General features: G+C 43.7%; 1 protein-coding gene across 2 annotated transcripts in view; it reads right to left on the bottom strand.

The window, feature by feature from the left end:
* Positions 1 to 20,193, bottom strand: part of ATM (ATM serine/threonine kinase) — a 171,988-nt gene extending 151,795 nt beyond the window's left edge. For both annotated transcript variants that reach the window (XM_077298431.1, XM_077298432.1), the window contains exons 1-5: positions 20,036 to 20,193; positions 16,518 to 16,638; positions 11,587 to 11,699; positions 5,045 to 5,190; positions 2,300 to 2,464 (exon numbers count right to left, since the gene is read on the bottom strand). In XM_077298431.1, coding sequence (XP_077154546.1) covers positions 2,300 to 2,464; positions 5,045 to 5,190; positions 11,587 to 11,699; positions 16,518 to 16,589 — 496 coding nt within the window. In that variant the 5' untranslated portion in view covers positions 16,590 to 16,638; positions 20,036 to 20,193. The remainder of the gene's footprint in view (positions 1 to 2,299; positions 2,465 to 5,044; positions 5,191 to 11,586; positions 11,700 to 16,517; positions 16,639 to 20,035) is intronic.
* Between the last annotated feature and the right edge of the window lie 1,013 nt (positions 20,194 to 21,206).

The raw sequence follows: 21,206 nt of genomic DNA, 5'->3' as shown, positions 1-21,206 counted from the left end.
GAACGAGTTGAAAAAAAATAGTTGAATTTTCATATATCAAGTACCAGAAATTGGAAATGAAAAAAAAATGCAATTACACCATGTTTTGGGGGGTTTTGGTTTAATTGAGCCCGTTCTGAAGTGAAAAATAACAGGAAATCAAGTGGAAATAAAAACAGAAGCAGCTTGCAAAAAAAGAAAAACATTTCTGGTTTCTGTCGCTAAATATTCTCGCCAGGACAAACATTTTTATTTTTCCATCAATCAAGTTTACGAAGGCTTGTTCTTTGCGTGATGAGACGTCATTTTTATTGCAACCATTTTTTGGCACGCACAACGCAGATTGATTAAGATTTGTGGAGCAGCAAATGCCGCCGCTCATCATGAATTTGACGAGCGGGAGACACCACGGCCTTCCCTTGTCCCTGCTCCGCTCACTGTCTCAGAGCTGGGGTAAAAATTACATTTGCACAAAAACAAAGCAACTTTTCAAAGCTTTTTCCAACAGAAATCTAAAATTTCCACCTTTGTTTATTCTAAAGCAGAAATGACAACATGCCGATCTACCCATGTGACCACTCACTTATCTCAGCAGTGATGCCACAGGACTACTGAGGCCAGTGATTGACAGGGGAAGGAGGACATGTTATCGCTGCAGTATAATAGGTAAAACAGAGAGGCTTCACTCCACAGCGGGAGGTAAACTTCAGGCATTTTCATTATTCTCTTATGGAGTTTCCCACTTTTAGCCATTTTTTTCCAAACTTGGAAAACCCCGTTAAACCTACCATAAGAAAAACAGCTCAGTTTAGTGAACTACAAAGAAATGGAAGTAATGGGAGGAAGTCTATTCTTTGATTTCAGCAATACTATCGCTACACATTTTACATTTCTTGGGGAGGAAAAAAAAATCCAAAAGACATTTTGTAAAAATTCGAAGCAACTATTTTAGCACTGATGACTAGGGTTGAGCGAAACGGGTCGTGCATTTTCATAAGTCGCCGACTTTTGGCAAAGTCGGCGTCTCATGAAACCCGACCCGATCCCTGTGTGGGGTCGGCCATGCGGTACGCGATCTTGGCGCCAAAGTCGCGTTTCGTATGACGCGTTTAGCGCCATTTTTTCAGCCAATGAATGAGCGTGGGCAGAGTGATGACATAGGTCTTAGGGGAGTGAACGCCTATCGTCATGTTATCGCTTGTACGCAGTAGGGATTTGGAATGTGCAATATGAAATTTTCTGTGAGAGAGAGAGAGAGAGAGAGAAAGAAAGAAAGAAAGAGAGAGAGAGAGAGAGAGAGAGAGAGAGAGAGAGAAAAAAAAAAAAAATTAAATTCCCTCATTGGGTTTCGTGTTTCGGCCGAAACCCGACTTTTCACGGTGGTCGGCCGATTTCACTCGACTCGGCTTTTAAGACAGTCGGGTTTCACAAAACCTGACTCGACCCTAAAAAACTAAAGGTCGCTCAACCCTACTGATGACCTATCCTTATGATAGGTCATCAATATCTGATTGCTCAGGGTCCAACACCCAGCACCTCCGCCTATCATCTGTTAACGGTGTCGGTGGCCACTGGCCAAAAATGATCACTTGTGGAGCAGCTCATCTTCTGTTAGTGACTGCCACAGGGTACTGCACATCTGCCTCAAATTGATTTGAATAGGAGGATTTGTATTACCCTGCCTCGGCCACTACCAGAAGACTGCCAGCTCCGCAAGCGAGTATTTCTGGCCTTCGCCACCACTGATAACAGCTGATATTCGGGGATGCAGGAAATTGGACCCCAACGGATGAGACATTGATGACCTATTGTAAGGATAGGTCATCAATTCTTAAGTAGTGGACATCATCTTTAAAGAAGAACTCCCATTATTTTTTTTTTGGTTCCTATACCTGTGTATATGTACTCCACTATCATTGTGTTAATATACTCACATTCCACTGTCTTCTCCAATATCCAGCGCCGCTCTGCTTCTCTTCTCATTCACATGATGGTAATTCAGACAATCCAGGTCACTCTATGCGTGAACCGAAAGTCTCTTTTACCATGTAAGACTACGAATCCTCGTTCTGACGCTCCATAGGCTTACATTATAAAAGTCACTTCTGGGTCAGGCAGAGAGCAGTGTGAGTCTGCAGACCGGTGACGTCACTGAGAAGAGGAGCAGAAGACCTATGGATACTAAAGATGGAGGTGATAAGTGAGTATATTAACACACGCAGTACATCCACAGGTTTAGGAAAAAGAAAAAAAGTAATCCGAGTGCTACTTTAATTTTGTTAACTATCTATATTCACTTATTCCGTTAATAACAGCATACCTGCCCACTGCTGGGGTGTAATCTCACACCAGTATTTCCGCACCGTCAGAATATCTTTCAGCAGGATACTGCTGTAATCCGCTCCATATGCAGCGCATTTTGTGGGGTCTTTCACAGTGTCGGTCATATGAAGTAAAAGCTCAGAGCATTTTAACCTTGGGGATCCTGCAGATATGAGACAGAGTAAGGTGTTAGAGTAAATTGAGGTATCATGTAGAATAGCTACCTCTCTTTCATTACAGGTATTAATCCCCATGCACATGGCAATGTTACACCTCTGCAAATACAGATTCATTCAGACTTGTATCATAGGGTGGTTCTTCAATACTACATCAGTAGGGGTCAGACTTTCAACATCCCCACAAATCAGCGGATTAGTGTCCCTGGAGCTCCAGAGAGAACCACAACCCTTTTATGATGAGGCTTGGCTGTGCCTGGTATTACAGCTTACTTGCATTCATTTATATTAGTCTGTAAAATGAGGCAGAGACGCTACATCAAACAGCTGATGGGTAAGGGGTAAGAGAGTCGGACCCCTATTCACCTTATGAACCCTTTTCCAGAAAAAGTTGGGTATCCGCGTAAAATGTAAAGAAAACGAGAATGCAAGAATTTGGAAATATCTTATTATATCCTATATAAATTTTCATCACAAAAGAACAAAGATCAGAAGTTGAACATTAGACATTTTTCCATTTATTTTGTAAAAATTAATTTAGAAAATAGCAGCAACACAAAAAAAGTTGGAACAGGGTTAAGGAAAACACTGAAAACAGTAAGTAGTACTAATTAAAAACAACTGAAGAGTCAATTTTTAACTAAGTCTCATGACTGTTTTAAAAAAGAGCATGTTAGAGGCAGAGTCTCTCAGAAGAAAATATGGTCAGAGGTTCAACAACCTGTAAACAACTGTGTCTAAAAATTGTAGGATAATCTCAGAAAAATGTTTTTCAACATAAAACTGCGAACACTTTGAATATTCCACCATGTACAGTACATTATATCATCCAAAGAGTCAGAGATTCTGAAGAATTCCATGAGCACAAGGGAAGACCTTGTATATTTCAGCAGGACCATGGTAAACCACATACTGCATCCATCACAGCAGCACAGCTCCGTGAAAGATGAGTTTGATTGATGAACGGCCGCCTGCAGTCCGGACCTTTCATCAATAGAAATCATTTGGCACGTTATGAAAGCAAAAACCCGGCAAAGATCCCGAACTGTAGAGCAGCGAGAATCCGATATCACACAAGAATGGGACATTCCTTTCCCAAAACTCCAGTGATTGTGTCCTCACTTCACAGATGTTTACCGACAGCTGTAAAAACAAGAGGAGACGCTGCACAATGGTGGACTTAGCCCAGACACAACTTTTTTGCGATTTGTTCCTGCTATCAACTTGTGAATGAGTTAATTTTTACAGAAGAAATGGAAAAATGGCCAACGTTCACCTTCTGATCTGTGATCTATGTTCTGCTGGGAATAAAATAGAGATTTCCAAATCATTGCATGCTCTCTTTTTAGCATCCCAACTTTCTTTTTTTTTTATAATTGGGGTGGTATATTAACATCTTATCTTGTCTCAAAATAGTGTTTTTGTAGTGCAGCACTATATTGCCGGGAGGCAGCATGCTCCTTATGGTTGATGGTTCAGCCCACCAAATTGGTTGCCCTGCTGGTCTAAACGGTGCGTTCTCCAGTGCGACAACTTAAAGGGCCACTGTCACCCCCTCCAGCCGTTATAAACCAAAAGAGCCACCTTGTGCAGCAGTAATGCTGCAGTCTAACAAGGTGGCTCTTTTAGTTTTTGATTTCGTTATTCCCTCAATAAAGCGTTTTAAAATTTGCCCTAACTACCTGTCTGCAGACCTGGAGGCGGTCCGAAGCCTCCTCTGTGAAGCGCCCAACTACCGTCACTCTTCTCTTCTGGGGATGTGGTCGCCGCCCCCTTCGTGCTGTTTCTTCTTAAATCCTGCGCCTGCGCTGTGCGTGCCTGCCTGGGACAGGCGCAGTCTTCATTGTCCGTCATAGGTCAGATGCAGGGACAATGAAGACTGCGCCTGTCCCAGGCAGGCCGGACCGGATTTAAGAAGAAACAGCGCGAAGGGGGCGGCGACCACATCCCCAGAAGAGAAGAGTGACGGCCGTTGGGAGATTCACAGAGGAGGCTTCCGACCTGCCTCCAGGTCTAAGGACAGGTAGTTAGGGCAAATTTTAAAACGTTTTATTGAGGGAATAACGGAATCAAAAACTAAAAGAGCCACCTTGTTAGACTGCAGCATTACTGCTGCACAAGGTGGCTCTTTTAGTTTATAACGGCTGGAGGGGGTGACAGTGGCCCTTTAACCTTGAAGCATCGGAGGACAGCAAGTGAACTGAAGATGGCCGGATCCAGCTGGCTCTAGAACAGCACTTACGGGCTATATATCAGACAGCTTGTAAGCGCTGCACTCTTTACCTAGGAAGCCAGCCACCACTTATATACTGCAGAAATGGCGGACACCCTAGGCAACGAGCAATAGAATTAAAAATACCTCCATTTTTGCGAATGGAGAGGATTTTTAATAAGAGGTAACTAGTTTTGACTATCAGTTTCCAATTTTACTCCTTAAAGGATAAGTCATCAGTTTAGAAATTCCACATATTCCCCTTTAGTGAAAAATTACCTCTGCAGCTACAATGTATGACAGAGAAACAACAAAAGCAAAGCAAGAAAATAGAAACAAGCTATGGATCACTCACTTTTATTTGCACACCGAATAAAATACTTAATCAGGCTGCTGATCTCTTGCATTTTCTTCTGTCGAGCCGATTGGGTGGATATGGAGACATTTGTTTTTGCAGATTTAAGGCTTTCCGTCTCTTTAAATATATATTTCTGCAGAAACCTGTGAAATACACATTGTATGTAATGTTCATGTTAATATTTACCAATTATCATTAAGTAGATTTATGTAGTATATGGCTCCGATTGATTTGATTTGGAGAAAAGTACAGGGTGGGTCATTTCTATGGCTACACCTAAATAAAATGGGAATGGTTGGTGATATCAACTTCCTGTTTGTGGCACATTAGTATATGGGAGGGGGAAAACTTTTCAAGATGGATGGTGACCATGGCGGCCATTTTGAAGTCGGACATTTTGGATCCAACTTTATTTTGTTCAATGGGAAGAGGGTCATGTGATGCATCAAATTTCACAAGAAAAACAATGGTGTGCTTGGTTTTAACGTAACTTTATTCTATCATGAGTTATTTACAAGTTTATGACCACTTATAAAATGTGTTCAAAGTGCTGCCCGTTGTGTTGGATTGTCAATGCAACCCTCTTCTCCCACTCTTGACACACTGATAGCAACACCTAGCACATGCGTCCAGTATCCGTTGTTTCATATGCTGCACATCTCGTATCTTCACAGCATAGAAGATGTGAAGCATGTGAAGATACGAGATGTGCAGCATCTGAAACAATAAGTTTGATGTCACATGACCCACTTCCCATTGAAAAAAATAAAGTTGGATCCAAAATGGCCCACATGGTCACCACGCATCTTGAAAAGTTTCCCCCCTCCCATATACTAACAAGAAGTTGATATCACCAACTATTCCCATTTTATTTAGGTGTATCCATATAAATGGCCCACCCTGTACATACATCCATGTATCCAATTTGATAAGTTGATGTATGTAAGGGACATTTTCTTGTCATTTGTAAGAACAACTAAAGAGGGTGTACAGTAGAAAAAACCCTAGTCTATGAAAAATGAGAAAAAGGGGTTTATTCTCTTTTTGGGGGACCTAAAATGTGTCAATGTTTTAGGTGGATGGGCGCCATGACAATTCCACTGTAGAGGTTATGCAGGAAAATTTAACACTTGCTACTGGGTTTCCTGACAAATTGTAACTGGGTTTTGGGGATTTCACCTAAGAAGTCGCTCACACATACCAACTGGACATTGTTTAATTTATACCTACACTTTAACTTTTTATATAAAGGGAACAAGTCATGTTCCAAAACGCAATTAACAAGCCAGGTATAGAGTAAATCTGCAGACATCTGGCTGCCACAGTGAAAGAGTGTGTAAGGGGAAAAAAATATCTTTATTCCTCAAGGGAGTCACCGGCTTTCAGTCATAGATGCGTGCCGATGCGGTTACAGTCACCACTCAATACATAGTGAGCTGTGACCAAGAACCACGACCCAGCACTTTGACTCCACGCTCTGCATCTGTACAAAGCAAGCTGTTAATCAATGTGCTGGGGCGTGCTTACAGTTGCTGCTCACTGTAAACTGAGTGGTGTGTGTAGGCGTGCCGGCCAGCCTCTATGACTGAAAGCCGGCAACTCCCAGGAGGAATAACGTTCAATTTCTCCCCCCAAGTAAGGCAGCCACGCAGCACTGCAACTCTATTTATTTGCAGATCAACTCCATTACTAGCTTTTCGGAACATGACAGGTTCCCTTTTATATGCGATATGTGCTGCCAAGCAATACAAATCTGAATCCGAAGACCCTCACTGAAAAGGAAGTACGCTGATTAGGTGAGCGTGTGCACATGGAATCTCCAAAAAAGAATAGGCTGCCATGTTATAAGGAAAATGTCAACTTGAGTCACGCTGTATAACTTTGAAAGCTTATTGGATGAAGCAGATCAAGTGATGTGTATTTGTGTAATGATGGGGGTGAGGCCTAAGGATAGAACACCCTTTATTAAGGGTGTGCAGAATTATTAGGCCCCCTTTTATTACTCAGGCAAAATGGGACAAAAAAAGATTTACCTGATTCTGAATAGTCAAAAATTGTTAAAGGGAGCCTGTCACCCCCCTCAGGCGTTTGTAACTAAAAGAGCCACCTTGTGCAGCACTAATGCTGCATTCTGACAAGGTGGCTCTTTTAGTTATGATGCCTGCACACGCTGAAATAATCACTTATAAAATGTGCCCCCTCATACCCTGAAATCGCTAGGGAGGCGGGTCTTTCCTTCCTAATCAGACACAGCACAGCCATCACTCCGGGCCTGTGCGCGCCGGGCGCCGCCTCCTCTTGCTTCATTATCGTCATCACTCCGGGCCTGTGCACGCCGGGCGCCGCCTCCTCTTGCTGCATTATCGTCTCAGGCGCCTGCGCATTAAGTTTTTTTATTTTCGGGTGTGCGCTGCAATTTGTACTTACAGCGCAGGCACCGGGGACGATAATGAAGCAAGAGGAGGCGGCGCCCGGCGCGCACAGGCCCGGAGTAATGGCTGTGCTGTGTCTGATTAGAATGGAAAGACCTGCCTCCCTGGCGATTTCAGGGTATGAGGGGGCACATTTTATAAGTGATTATTTCAGCGTGTGCAGGCATCATAACTAAAAGAGCCACCTTGTCAGAATGCAGCATTTGTGCTGCACAAGGGGGCTCTTTTAGTTACAAACGCCTGAGGGGGGGTGACAGGTTCCCTTTAAGTCTTTCAAAGGGATGCAGTTCCTGAAATTGCTAAGATATTGGGGCAATCACAGAACAAAAGTTTTGTTGCAAATAGTTAACAGGGTCACAAAAACGAGTTGAGATAAAAAGTCACACATTAACCACCAAAGATTTGAGAAGAAATAAACGTGAAGTGACCAAGAAGCCATTATCCTCACGTCCAGTACTGTCATATTCCAGAACGGCAACCTCCCTGGAAGCCCAGACATGGCCGAGATAAGGAGACTGAGCCCGACCACCAATGAGCAAGACACAGAAGTACAAGGTGTTCACTGCTCAGACATGGGCGAGGTGAGGAGGCTGAAATCTGACCACCATTGAATAAGACACAGATGTATAAGGTGTTCACTGCTCAAAGAAATGGCAGAGATAAGGAGGCTGAGCCTGACCACCTCTGAGCAAGACACAGAAGTACAAGGTGTTCACTGCTCAGACATGGTCGAGGTGAGGAGGCTGAAATCTGACCACCATTGAATAAGACAAAGATGTATAAGGTGTTTACGGCTCAAAGAAATGGCAGAGATAAGGAGGCTGAGCCTGACCACCTCTGAGCAAGACACAGAAGTACAAGGTGTTCAGTGTTCAGAGAGAAGGCCGAGGTGAGGAGGTTGAAACCCGACCACCACTGCACAAGACATAGAAAGAGAAACGTCAAGACTGGGTCAAGAAACATTTGAAGACAGATTCCTCAGAAGTTATATAGACTGATGAGATGAGAGTGATTTCTGAAAGACCAGATGGATGGGTCTGTGCCCGGATCAGTAACAGGAACACAGACCTTCACTTCCACTCAAGACACCAACAAGGTGGATCTGGGTACTGCTATGTGCTGGTAATATTAAAGATGAGCTAATTGGACCTTTTTAAGTTTAAGACAGACTCAAAATCAAGTTCCAAACCTACTGCCAGTTTTTAAGAAGACACTGTCTTCAAGCAGTAGTACAGGAAAATGTATGTAAGAAAACCCATGATTTTTCTACAGGACAATGTTCCATCGCAGCATCGAAGTCTCCACTGCCCGGTTGCCAGTAAAGGCCTAAAAGATTAAATAAAAATGACACCAGCCCCTTCCTCACCCGACCTAAACCCTGAGGGATTTACACTTAAGGAAACTAAACACCTCTCTGATCAGTGTCTGGGGCTGTGGTTGGTGCTGCCAAAAAAAGTGAATTGTCAACAGATTAAGACACGGACAGACTCCATGGATGGAGTTTAACTGTTATTGAAAAGAAGGGCGGCTAAATTACTATATTGGTCACCGATTTTTTTTTTGTCAGAAATGTATATTGTACATTTTGAGTTATTTGGTTATAAATCACACTTTAAAAGAAGAAAATAAACAATCAAGATGGTAAATTTAAGTTTTTCATTTAGCTGCATAATAGCGTATTTTTCGTACTATAAAATGCACTTTTGTCCTCCAAAAATGTGGAGGAAACTGGGGGGTGAACCTTATAGTCCAAATGTACCTACTCTGGCTGTGGAACTGGAAGAGGGGGAGCAGCATCGGCGCAGCAGCGGGTGACAAGAGGCAGGAGCAGGCGGCTGTGTCCGCTGCTAAAGAGAAATTACTATTCACTGCATTCCACGCCCATGGGAGTGGAAAGCAGTTAATATTCATTCCTTTTTGTTGCGGGGACACTCGAAAACCTGGCAGCTGCAGGAAGCCAACGGTTGTGGCCAACAGAGTGTCCACTATTAAAGAGCAATATAGTAGTGAGTATTCCAATAGCTGTCCTTGACTTGTAAGCATCGCATGACATCACTGCCACGCGCTGCTTACAAGCATAAAGCTGCTACTGGCATCGGAACAAGACGCTGAGAGGGAGCGGTGGAAGGCAAGTATAATGGTTTATGTTTTTTCTTAATGTTTTTCTGATGGCGGCCATGTATACAAGGATGGGGATGGGGGCAAATCATACCAGGATAAGGATAAGGCCATGCATACCAGGACGGAGATGAGGGCCCTGCATACCAGAATAGGGATGAGGGAGCCATTCCTATCAGGCTAGAGACAAGGGGGACATGCCTACCAGGCTAGGGATGAGGGGGCCATGCATATCAAGATAGGCATGAGGATGCCATGGATATCAAGATAGGGATGAGGGGACCATGCATACCAGGATGAGTGCTATGCATAACAGGATAGGGATGAGGAGGCCATGCATACTAAAAGAGGGGCCTTATGGTCTGGTGCGTCTTATAGTCCGAAAAAATATGGTAATTCTTCACACATATATTCTCCTAGAAAAGATAAAACCTCACTTTTACTTTCTTAAATATTCAGGTTTATTAACCTTTTGGATTAACAAACCGTAATTGTTCAGTAATAAAATGAATCAAAAATACAAATTACCGTATATACTCGAGCATAGGCTGAGATTTTCAGCCCACTTTTTTGGGCTGAAAGTCCCCCTCTCGGCTTATACTCGAGTCATACCCAGGGGTCGGCAGGGGAGGGGGAGCTGTCTAATATGTCTAATAATACTCACCTGCTCCTGGCGCGGTCCCTGCTTCCCGGCGCTGCAGTTTCTTCCTGTAGTGAGCGGTCACATGGTACCGCTCACTACAGTAAGGAATATGCGGCTTCACCTCCCATAGGGGTGGAGCAGCATATTCATTACTGTAATAAGTGGTAACGGTGACCGCTCACTACAGGAAGAAAATGCGGCGCCGGGGAACAGACGTGTAGCGACGGCGCCAGGAGCAGGTGAGTATGACGGGGCAGTGCGCGATATTCACCTGCTCCTCGTTCCACCGTCGGCGCCGCTGTGTCTTCCGCAGTGACGCTCAGGTCAGAGGGCGCAGTGACGCGATTAGTGCGCGCCGCCCTCTTCCTGAACGTCGGTTCAGAGCATGGGAAGACACAGCGGCGGTCAGCGGTGGAACGGGGAGCAGGTGATTATAGCAAGTTCCGGGGGCCGGAGAGGTGAGTATGTAATTTTTTTTTTTTTTTTTTTAATCGCAGCAACAGCATATGGGGCAAATATCTGTATGGAGCATCTTATGGGGCCATGTGCAGCATGATATGGGGGCAAATATCTGTATGGGGCCATGTGCAGCATGATATGGGGGCAAATATCTGTATGGGGCATCTTATGTGGCCATGTGTAGCATGATATGGGGGCAAATATCTGTACGGGGCATCTTATGTGGCCATGTACAGCATGATATGGGGGCAAATATCTGTATGGGGCATCTGTATGGGGCCATGTGCAGCATGATATGGGGCAAATATCTGTATGGGGCATCTGTATGGCGCCATGTGCAGCATTATATGGGGCAAATATCTGTATGGGGCATCTTATGTGGCCATGTGCAGCATTATATGGGGCAAATATCTGTATGGAGCATCTTATGTGGCCATGTGCAGCATGGTATGGGGGCAAATATCTGTATGGGGCATCTGTATGGGGCCATGTGCAGCATTATATGGGGCCATGTGCAGCATGATATGGGGGCAAATATCTGTATGGAGCATTATATGGAGCATCTTATGGAGTCCATCATAAACTGTATGGAGCATTATATGGGGCTCCTGATTCAATATGGATATTCAAAAACACTTAAACTACTGATGTCTCAATTAATTTTACTTTTATTGGTATCTATTTTTATTTTTGAAAATTACCAGTAGCTGCTGCATTTTCCACCCTAGGCTTATACTCGAGTCATTAAGTTTTCCCAGTTTTTTGTGGCAAAATTAAGGGGGTCGGCTTATACTCGGGTCGGCTTATACTCGAGTATGTACGGTACCTAATAATTCTGCACACAGTATACTCTAATTACTGTTCTGGAAAACATCGCTGTCACAAACCTGAACACTGTATCCCAGTTCAGCTGTTTACCATGGCGTGCATCAGAGTTGCGATCTAACTGCTGGACTGTCTCCTGGTCTTGAAGAAGCCGCTTAAACTTATCAATTTCTTTCTAAAAACACAGAAAAATGATGCAAAGACAATGTCATAAGAGAGCAACATATTACTGAAGATTTTCTAATTTATTTTTAACAGTGGGAATTGGGTAGAGCACATTCATCAGATGACCGTTATGGAAAGCTCTCCTGACGCAACTCAATTGCGGAATACTGACATGTACCCATGAAAGCCCCTTTCGCCATCATCTTTGAACTACTGTGATCTTGTAATTTCTCCTAGATGATGGAATTAAAAAAAAAAAAAAAACAGAACAAGCAATGAGAATGCAACTAAAATAAAAAATATATATATACACAAATAAATTTAAAAAAATCCAAAGATCAGAATTGCCTTCTCTTTTCTTTTTCAATCACTACATCCACATCTGCAATAAAAAAGGACTGAAATGTTGCATGTATCCACAAAACAGTATAAAAACAAAACGTTGGTGGCGTTTTCAAAAGCTAAGAAGAGCCATCACAAGTGAGTAGCTCCGACCTCAGAGCAATAAAATCCACTCGATCCATATGGGGGAAACCTCATCCAGGGTTGGGATAACCTTTCTCTTTACTTACAGGGCTGGAGGAACCTTTTAAGACTTCTCCTGTGGCCATATTCCGGCCCCACATTTAAATTTCTTACGTTCTATTAATTAATAAACTTCTTCAAATCGGTACAGAAGAACTGCTCAAGATGGACAAGGAATGCCTTTACATGGTTTGGTAAAAGCGCAGTCTTCACAATGATACAGGAAAGATACATATCTTGGTACCATGTTAGCCAGTAGATAGAAAAATTTAGAATTGAGAGTCCTCAGTGGTTGATACCTTTTAATGGCTAACTGAAAAGATGGTAACAAATTGCAAGCTTTCGAGACTACTCAGGCCTCTTCATCAGGATATTGTATGTTTTTCAAACTCTTCTGATTGAGAGTCCTTCTTCTTTGGCTCGGTTCATACCAGGTTTATTTGGTCTGGTAAACCTCCCCGCATCAGTAGAATTATCCTTTATCGATCTAAGTCCTCAGACGTATAGCTTTGCCTGATTTCAGATCTTATTATATTGCCACTCACCGCTCTACAGTTCTGGACGGGTGTAGGAAAGGGAAGAGGAAATCCTCGTTCGGGACTGAGCAAAGCTTTACAAATATCCCCTTGACGGCTATTCCTTGGCTGGACTTGTCCTTGATAACATCGCTTAAAACTAGCGATGAGTGAGTGCACTCGTTGCTTGGGTGACCTCCGAGTATTTATGACTGCTCGGAGATTTAGTTTTCATCGCTTCAGCTGAATGATTTAGAGCTACTAGCCTGCTTGATTACATGTGGGGATTCCCTAGCAACCAGGCAACCCCCACATGTACTCAGCCTGGCTAGTAGCTGTAAATCATTCAGCTGCCGCGATGAAAACTAAATCTCCGAGCAGTCATAAATACTCGGAGGTCACCCGAGCGTGCTCGGGAAAACCCGAGCAACGAGTACACTCGCTCATCACTACTTAAAACCCATTTCACAATTGGAGCTGCCGTTGCCTGTCGCCCTTGGTCCGGGCTCTTATTTTACCGCTATGTTCCTCTTTGCTCCCCACTCTAGGAAATCCACTTTTTCTACTAGGGTTAGAAGACAAAGTCTTCCATACCTGGCTAAACTAGGGGCTGTTTCAGAGTGTCTCATTTTGACGCCGGTCAAGTATGGCCTTCAAAAGGAACACCTTCTCGGCGTCTCTGCTCCCTCTCCCCTGGGAACCTGGAGAGTTGGTCAGTTTTCTTACTTTTTCCAATCATTCCCTCCTCAACCCTCTGACTACAATAACAATATGTTCAGACATGGGTCCATTAAGACATACTTTATCCTTCTCTTACTCCTTACATACCGATCCTCCAGACCAACCTAACACCAACTTTCAAACACAATTGGAGGGTGACCTGGGCCTCTCCCTATCGAAGGAGCAGTGTATGCATATTTTTGCATTGACTCAAAAGTCTTCTATCTGCTCCCGCTTTCTTGAGGCCACTTATAAATTGCTCTATCGCTGGTATAGGATCCCAACTCACCTACACTCTATCTTTTAGGAAGCCAGTCCCATGTGTTGGAATTGTGGGGACGAAGAGGGTGGTCTGTTACACATTTACTGGTCCTTTCTGGGAAAAGGTGCCGCAAGTGATGTGAAAAAATAACAGACCTCATCACAGAACTGGCACCGGCACTCGTCCTTCTACATCACTGTGATATCCCTTTAACCCCTTCACACCACGGCCAATTTGTGTTTTTTTTCCCTTCCCTTCTTCCCAGAGCCATAATTTTTCTCTTTATTTTTCTATCCACATAGACATATGAGGGTTTGTTTTTTTGTGGGACGAGTTGTAGTTTTTAATTTATCATCATTCATTTTACTACATAGTGTACTGGAAAATGGGGAAAAAAATTCCAAGTAGGGAGAAATTGTGAAAAAAAATACAATTCTGACATTGTTTTTTGAGAATTGTTTTTACAGTGTATATTTTGTAGTAAAAATGACCACGCAATATGATTCTCCTCATCAATACGATTATGGAGATATCAAAACATGTCCATTTTTTTTTATTATTGTAGAGTTGAATAAAAAAATCTGAAGTTTGCACACACAAAAAAACAAAATTCTGGTTTGCGTCACCATATTCTGAGACCTGTAACATTTTCATTTTTGGGCTGATTGAGCATATGATGGCTTATTTTTGCGGGGTGAGACAATGTTTTTATTAGTACCATTGTAGGAAAGATGTGATTTTTTTGATCACTTGCTACATTTTTTGTGGAATTGTGGCGACCAAAAAAAAAACAAAACAAAGTTTGGCATTCTTGAATTTTCTTCGTTTACGATGTTTACCGAGTGGGTTAATTATTTTTATATTTTGAGAGGTCAGACTTTTGTATATGAGTCGATACCGTATGTGTGTACGTGTGTATTTATTTATTTTTTTTATATATCTTTATTTCCAATGGGGGAACGGGAACTTTATGGGGTTTTTTAAGATTTTTTAAAACATGTTATACTTTTCACTGTTCTTGTTATCCCCCTTAGGGACTTGAACATGCGATCATTTGATCACTTGTGCTATACACAAAGATGTCACAGCGCTGCTGCATATAGGAGAAATCACGGTCTCCTCTGAAGGCTGGTCACGGGTAGGATTTAAAATAAGCTCCGTAAAGGCAGGCACGGGGGTCATCAGCAGACCCCTGGTTGCCATGACAAACCCATAGGCGACCTGCGATCAGAGATTGACAGCAGCATTTAACAGGTTAACAATTGTGTCATCTCTTTCTGCTTTCCCCTTTTTCTTAAGGCTGAGTCACACATAACGATATCGTTGCAACGTCACGCTTTTGGTGACGTATCAACGATCCCACTAACGATCTCGTTATGTGTGACAGCGACCAACGATCAGGCCCCTGCTGGGAGATCGTTGGTCGTTGGGGAATGATCAGGACCATTTTTTGGTCGCTGATCACCCGCTGGATCGGCGTGTGTGACGCCGATCCAGCGATGTGTTCACTTATAACCAGGGTACATATCGGGTTACTAAGCGCAGGGCCGCGCTTAGTAACCTGATATTTACCCTGGTTACCATTGTAAAAGTTAAAAAAAAACAGTACATACTCACATTCTGATGTCTGTCACGTCCCTCGGCGTCCACAGGGTTAAAACTGCTTTCGGCAGGAGCGCTGCTAATGCACGCGCTGCTGCCGAGAGCTTCCCTGTACTGACTGTGTCAGCGCCGGCCGTAAAGCAGAGCACAGCGGTGACGTCACCGCTCTTACTGCCGGTGCTGACACAGTCAGTGCAGGGAAGCTCTTACTAAGCGCGGCCCTGCACTTAGTAACCCGATGTTTACCCTGGTTACCCGGGTGCTGCAGGGGGACTTCGGCATCGTTGAAGACAGTTTCAACGATGCCGAAGTCGTTCCCCTGATCGTTGGTCACTGGAGAGAGCTGTCTGTGTGACAGCTGCCCAGCGACCACACAACGACTTACCAACGATCACGGCCAGGTCGTATCGCTGGTCGTGATCGTTGGTAAGTCGTTTAGTGTAACGGTACCTTTACTCCTCTCTTTTCCTCCGTCTCCTCTGTATTCTCTTTTGCATGTTTTATTCCAACCAGTTTGGGTAATTATGGTTGTTTGTTTTCTCATCCTGGTTTCTTTGTATTCACATGATGTTTTTGTCCTACATTGCTTTCAGGATCTGAGTCACAAGTTGATAACTTTGTTATTCCCCACCGCTCAGTGATTGTTTTTTGTTTCTAATATCCTCCTTTTTCTGTTTATAATTTCAATAAAAACAAAGTTTAATAATAAAAAGTCATCCAGAACACAAAAACAATGGTCAATAAGAATCTGAGCAGCAGAAGTAGCTTTTTCTCACTGACACTGGACACACTAGGTAGTTGTTTAGAGAGGGAAATCACAGCAGGGGGCGCCATGACAGGTATGTAACAGCACCACCAGTATAGGGCTACACTGAAGATTGGTTGGGAAACATTGCAATAGCGAAACATAAGGATGCCATAATGACACAATAAGGACACCATATAAGGACGCATAAAGGACACAAAAACACCATATAAGGACGCACTACGGACACAATAAAGACACCATATAAGGACGCATTAAGGACACAAAGACACCATATAAGGACGCACTACGGACACAATAAAGACACCATATAAGGACACAATAAGAACACCATATAAGGACGCATTAAGGACACAGACACCATATAAGGACGCACTACGGACACAATAAAGACACCATATAAGGACGCATTAAGGACACCATATCAGGACGCCATACCCGTCTTTCCGTGGCCTTGTCAGTTTCCAGCTGACGGCAGCAGAGCAGCAGCTCATGTAAAGCAAGACTCATGGTGCTGGGAATTCAACTCCTTTGGCGCAGCCAGGAGGAGAAACACCGACTAAGAAAGAGAAAACAGTGTTAGTGTTCATCCACTACAAAAAAAAAAAAAATCAAAGCATCCTACTCAACACATTGCTTTTCCAGCAGATTCACAAATAACTAAGGGTATGTACACATGGAGTCTTTTAGAAATCTCAAACCTGGTGACTTTTTCAGGAGCTAGACACTTTACAGGGCACTTTCTTTTTTTTAAGTTGTATTGAATAAACCAGTGAGCCAGTACAGACCGGTCACTTCTTTTAACCTTTTCAACAGGGGTGTAACAATCGCAGTCGCAGAGGTCACAACCGGGCCCGTGTGGGTGTTGGTCAGAGCGGGTGAGGTGATTGCCAATGCCAGCAGAAAGTTCACCTTGATGTGCTTCCTTGAACGCACATCCAGTTGAAGTGTACTGCGGCACACCAACCCTTCACGTCAGTGAGCGGCAATGCATGCTGCCAGCCAATCAGAGGCCAGCAGCCAACGCCGGCGTGCAAGCAACTGGGTGCACATGGCAGTGATGTAATGCGCTCCCGTCACTTGCACACTAAAGTCAGCTGTCGACTTCAGAAGAGGACGCCAGGTAGCAGAAGTAAGGTGAGTATAATTGTGTATTTTTGTTTCTATGCATTAAAGAACAGCTGCAGAACGGGATATATCCTGGTATATATGACATATCTCCTTTATCCTGGGCCCCATGCTATATATATATATATATATATATATATATATATATATACACACACACACATATAGGCAGTCAGGTCAGGGACCCATCCGATTTGAGATTACCTTGACGTTTGGTGGATGGGCTCACATTTTTTGGCCAAATCTTGTGCTAAGCATCTCATGTGTTTTTTCATAGATTTCACAAGCCATTATGCTATTCACATTTCATGTATCGCACATTTCCTTGCTTTAGCACTGTAAAATTGAGTGCAGCCATTATCTATTTGCTATGTAAGTCTTTTTTTTGGTTATGCACCAGTTCAGACTAGATTGCTGTTCAGTCAGTTTTCCTATATTTCCTGTCACGCGAGACAGTCTGATCACTGACACTCGGCTCCCGCTCGCAGCAGAGTTTGAGCAGCCTATCATTACAATATCCGATGCTCTCGCGACGGATACTATATGCTAAGGTGACCCCGGCCTTATTCCCAAAATAGCTAGAAATTCTTTGTCCATAAGATAAGGGATAATGCACTGATTGTTGGGTGTCCAAACGCTGGAACCGCCGACAATCCAGAAAAAAGGGCAATGCAGAGGCCAAGTCTTACGCTACGTGCACACTAGCAGCATTTGGTCAGTATTTCACATCAGTATTTGTAAGCCAAGACAAGGAGTGGGTGATAAATACAGAAGTGGTGACGTGTTTCCATTATACTTTTCCTCCGATTGTTCCTCACCTGGTTTTGGCTTATAAATACTGATGTATCATACTGACCAAATACTGATTGTCTGTCCGTAGCCTTATGCCAAGATACACGACCATGTTTATATACCTGAGAAAATCAGTCTGATGATGCTAATCACACTCTGATCAGTGAGAGATCTGATTTTCTCGTCGGAGAATAGAAAAAAAAATCCCCACTTTCTCTGTTGACCGAATGCGATCCAATAACCAGATGCAACTCGTACATGGTGCAATTGTTTTCCTTGGTCTGAGGAAAAGGAAAAATCGATGATGTGCACGTCCCCATAGTAATATCATGGGGATGAGTGTTATGTGCACAAGCCTTTAGTCCTGTACTCGGATTTCTCCAACAGTCCTATACACAATCCACAATGAATGGAGCTGTGGTCAAACATGGGCACCTCTGCTCCACTGAGGATGGGTCTCTGCAAGTCCCATTCTCAGGGTTCTGGCACTCCATTTTCAGGATCATTGGGGGTTGGGGGATTAACAAGTGATCCGCTATCTTTTGGATAGGGGACATCTTGCTATTTCGTGAACAATCCTTTAAAGTCTGCCGATCCCACTATTAGCGAGCATCCAATCTTCTTATGTATAAGGGGGATCTCCTAACTCGATCCTTATCCAGATGATGTTGGGGGGAAAAGGAGGATCAGGCATGTTAAATTTGACTGCCTGAGCCTTTTGTCTTTATGGCAGATATGGCAGTCAGCAGCTTCCTTCCATCTCACCATAGAAAACACATTCATTCTAGGCCAGACCAAATTAATAAATGAGCAACTTGTAAATGAAATATTGCAGGACAACATCTCAGGGAGCACAAATCATGATTATAAGGTTCAGTGCAGTCTATAAGCTTTATGATAATTGTCACATTGTGTGGCAGCAGGACAGGAAAATGCATTCTCCTAAAGCCAAGGCCTCCAGGCTCAAGTCTATGACAAAATCTCTATATAAATATGAGTCACGGTGCAAACAAGGAGACAGCAGCAAAAGTCAGATCTTCTCCCCCTTGGAAGGTTCCCAACAAAATTCCCACTCCAGCAATAGAAACGGAGACATTACAGTCAAGTACTGCAGCGAGGGCAGCCCACGCATCCTGCTGACGCTTCTTATAATGCAGCTTAAAGGGAAACTGTCAGCAGGATTGTGCTCAGTAACTAGACAGGGTCAGGTCGGCGCTGTTATACTGATTACGGTGGTACCTGGTGATGAAATCCGTCTTGTGGTTGGAGGTCAGAACTGCTCAGCTGCAGAGCAGCACAGCGCCCTCGGCAGAATAATGGCTGCGACTGGGAACTGCACATCGATGTGAATAGGTGGCGGATGTGGAGCAGCCGCCCGCTATATACTCACCGGGGCAGTGCTGTGCAGTTCTAGCTGCTACTGATACTGATCAGCCATGGGGCGCAGTATGTCGCACCCCCACTGATCAGTGGTGATCTATCCTTTGGATAGGCCATTAATGTTCAAGTCCTGGATAACCCATTTAGTGAGGGGGAATAAGTGTGGATTCCTTTTTTCTTAGGACACATGGATGCCACACTGATGGTAAAAACGGACGCAAGATGAAAATTGGATCCAGCGCAATGATGGAAAGTTTTTTGCAAAAAAAAAAAAAGTCAATACACAAAGACAACTCTTGTATTCCCTATGACAAACATGAGCAGACGAGCCATCAGTGTGTAAGCAGAGGGGCACAGCCCCTAGATCAGCAGGACCCCCAATAATCACACATTGCAGCCTGCCATTCAGGCTTTTCATGGGAAATCCCCATGACAGTTCTTCTAAACAATCAGTAAAGAAGTAAACACGCGTGTCTACAATGTAACATCGCTGAGGAGTAAACAGCCACTTGTAATGGGAACCTCCGTCCCTGCGGACACTGGCACTGCTGTGTGTCACTGTGCAGGACGGGCACAGGGGGTCTGCTCACAGTGCTCGGGGCTTGGTCCCCCCGTGGGACAGACACCCGCACCCCGGCCGGCAGCCCCAGCATTACCTCTCCACTGCTGCCGTCTTCTCCACGCTGCGGTGTCACACTCAAAGCCTTCCGCCACTTTCACTTTTCCCTCTGACCAGCAGGTGGCGCACAGCTCGAGTACACATCCATACCTACAATGATAACCATATACAGCCTCATCCAGACCGATCGAAAATGTCCCCAAGGAAACAAAAACTGTCCTTGTTGCTCAAAGCAACCAATCAGATCGCAGCTTACATACTACAAACAGCTCTGGTAAAATGAAAGTTGTGCTATGATTGGTTGTTACGGGCAACAAACCTGTTTCCTTGTAGACCCTTCTGATAAATGTGCCTCAATATGTCCCGAGATGAGTCCTGTACACCCACAACCACACCGACCACCGATGAAAACTGTACAAAACTGTACAAAAAAATTACAAGACATTTCCTCCATATGTGCAAAGCGCAGCACTAAAGTTCTAGTTAGGCCCCGTTCACACATCAGTTTTCTGCCGTCAGTCACAATCCATTGGCTCGACGGATCCATCGCATGTTTGTGAAAAGCTGATGCGACGGATTCGTTTATTTGATGGATCCACTGGCTAATTGGATCCTAAATATATCGCAAAAAAACACATATTTACAGCAAGGGGAATGGACAAGTTGCGGATGTCAGAAACATTTACTCTGCGTAAATAAAAAAGCACAGTGGGTGTGAGATTTCTATAAATCCTATCCACATTGATGGAACCGAGCTGAGGTTGTTAGACAGCGAATATATGCAGAATGAGAAACTTATTGTGGTATTCCCATCTCCAAGATCTTATTCCAATATGTAGTAATAATAATATTAGCAAATCCCTCCAATTACAAATGTAGTGCAGTTCTTCTGCTTCACTCTGTCACTTACCCCATGTGCAGGCATCGCAGTAACTTAGGTATCCATGGATACGACCACTCCTATAGTGACAGTAATCATAACCATGGATACCTAAGCTACTGCAATGCCCTGCACATGGGGTAAGTGACATAGCGAATCAGAAGAACTAGGCTACATTAGTACTAACTGTAGGGATTTGCTAATATTATTATTATTATACCTAAGGCCACAGTCACATGGTCAGTATTTGGTCTGTTTTTTACCTCAGTATTTGTAAGCCAAAACCAGGAGTGGATGATAAATACAGAAGTGGTGACGTGTTTCTATT

The sequence above is a fragment of the Ranitomeya variabilis genome, chromosome 3, assembly GCF_051348905.1.
Source record: "Ranitomeya variabilis isolate aRanVar5 chromosome 3, aRanVar5.hap1, whole genome shotgun sequence".
Lineage (NCBI taxonomy): Eukaryota > Metazoa > Chordata > Amphibia > Anura > Dendrobatidae > Ranitomeya > Ranitomeya variabilis.
This window is presented reverse-complemented; position numbering and strand designations above follow the sequence as displayed.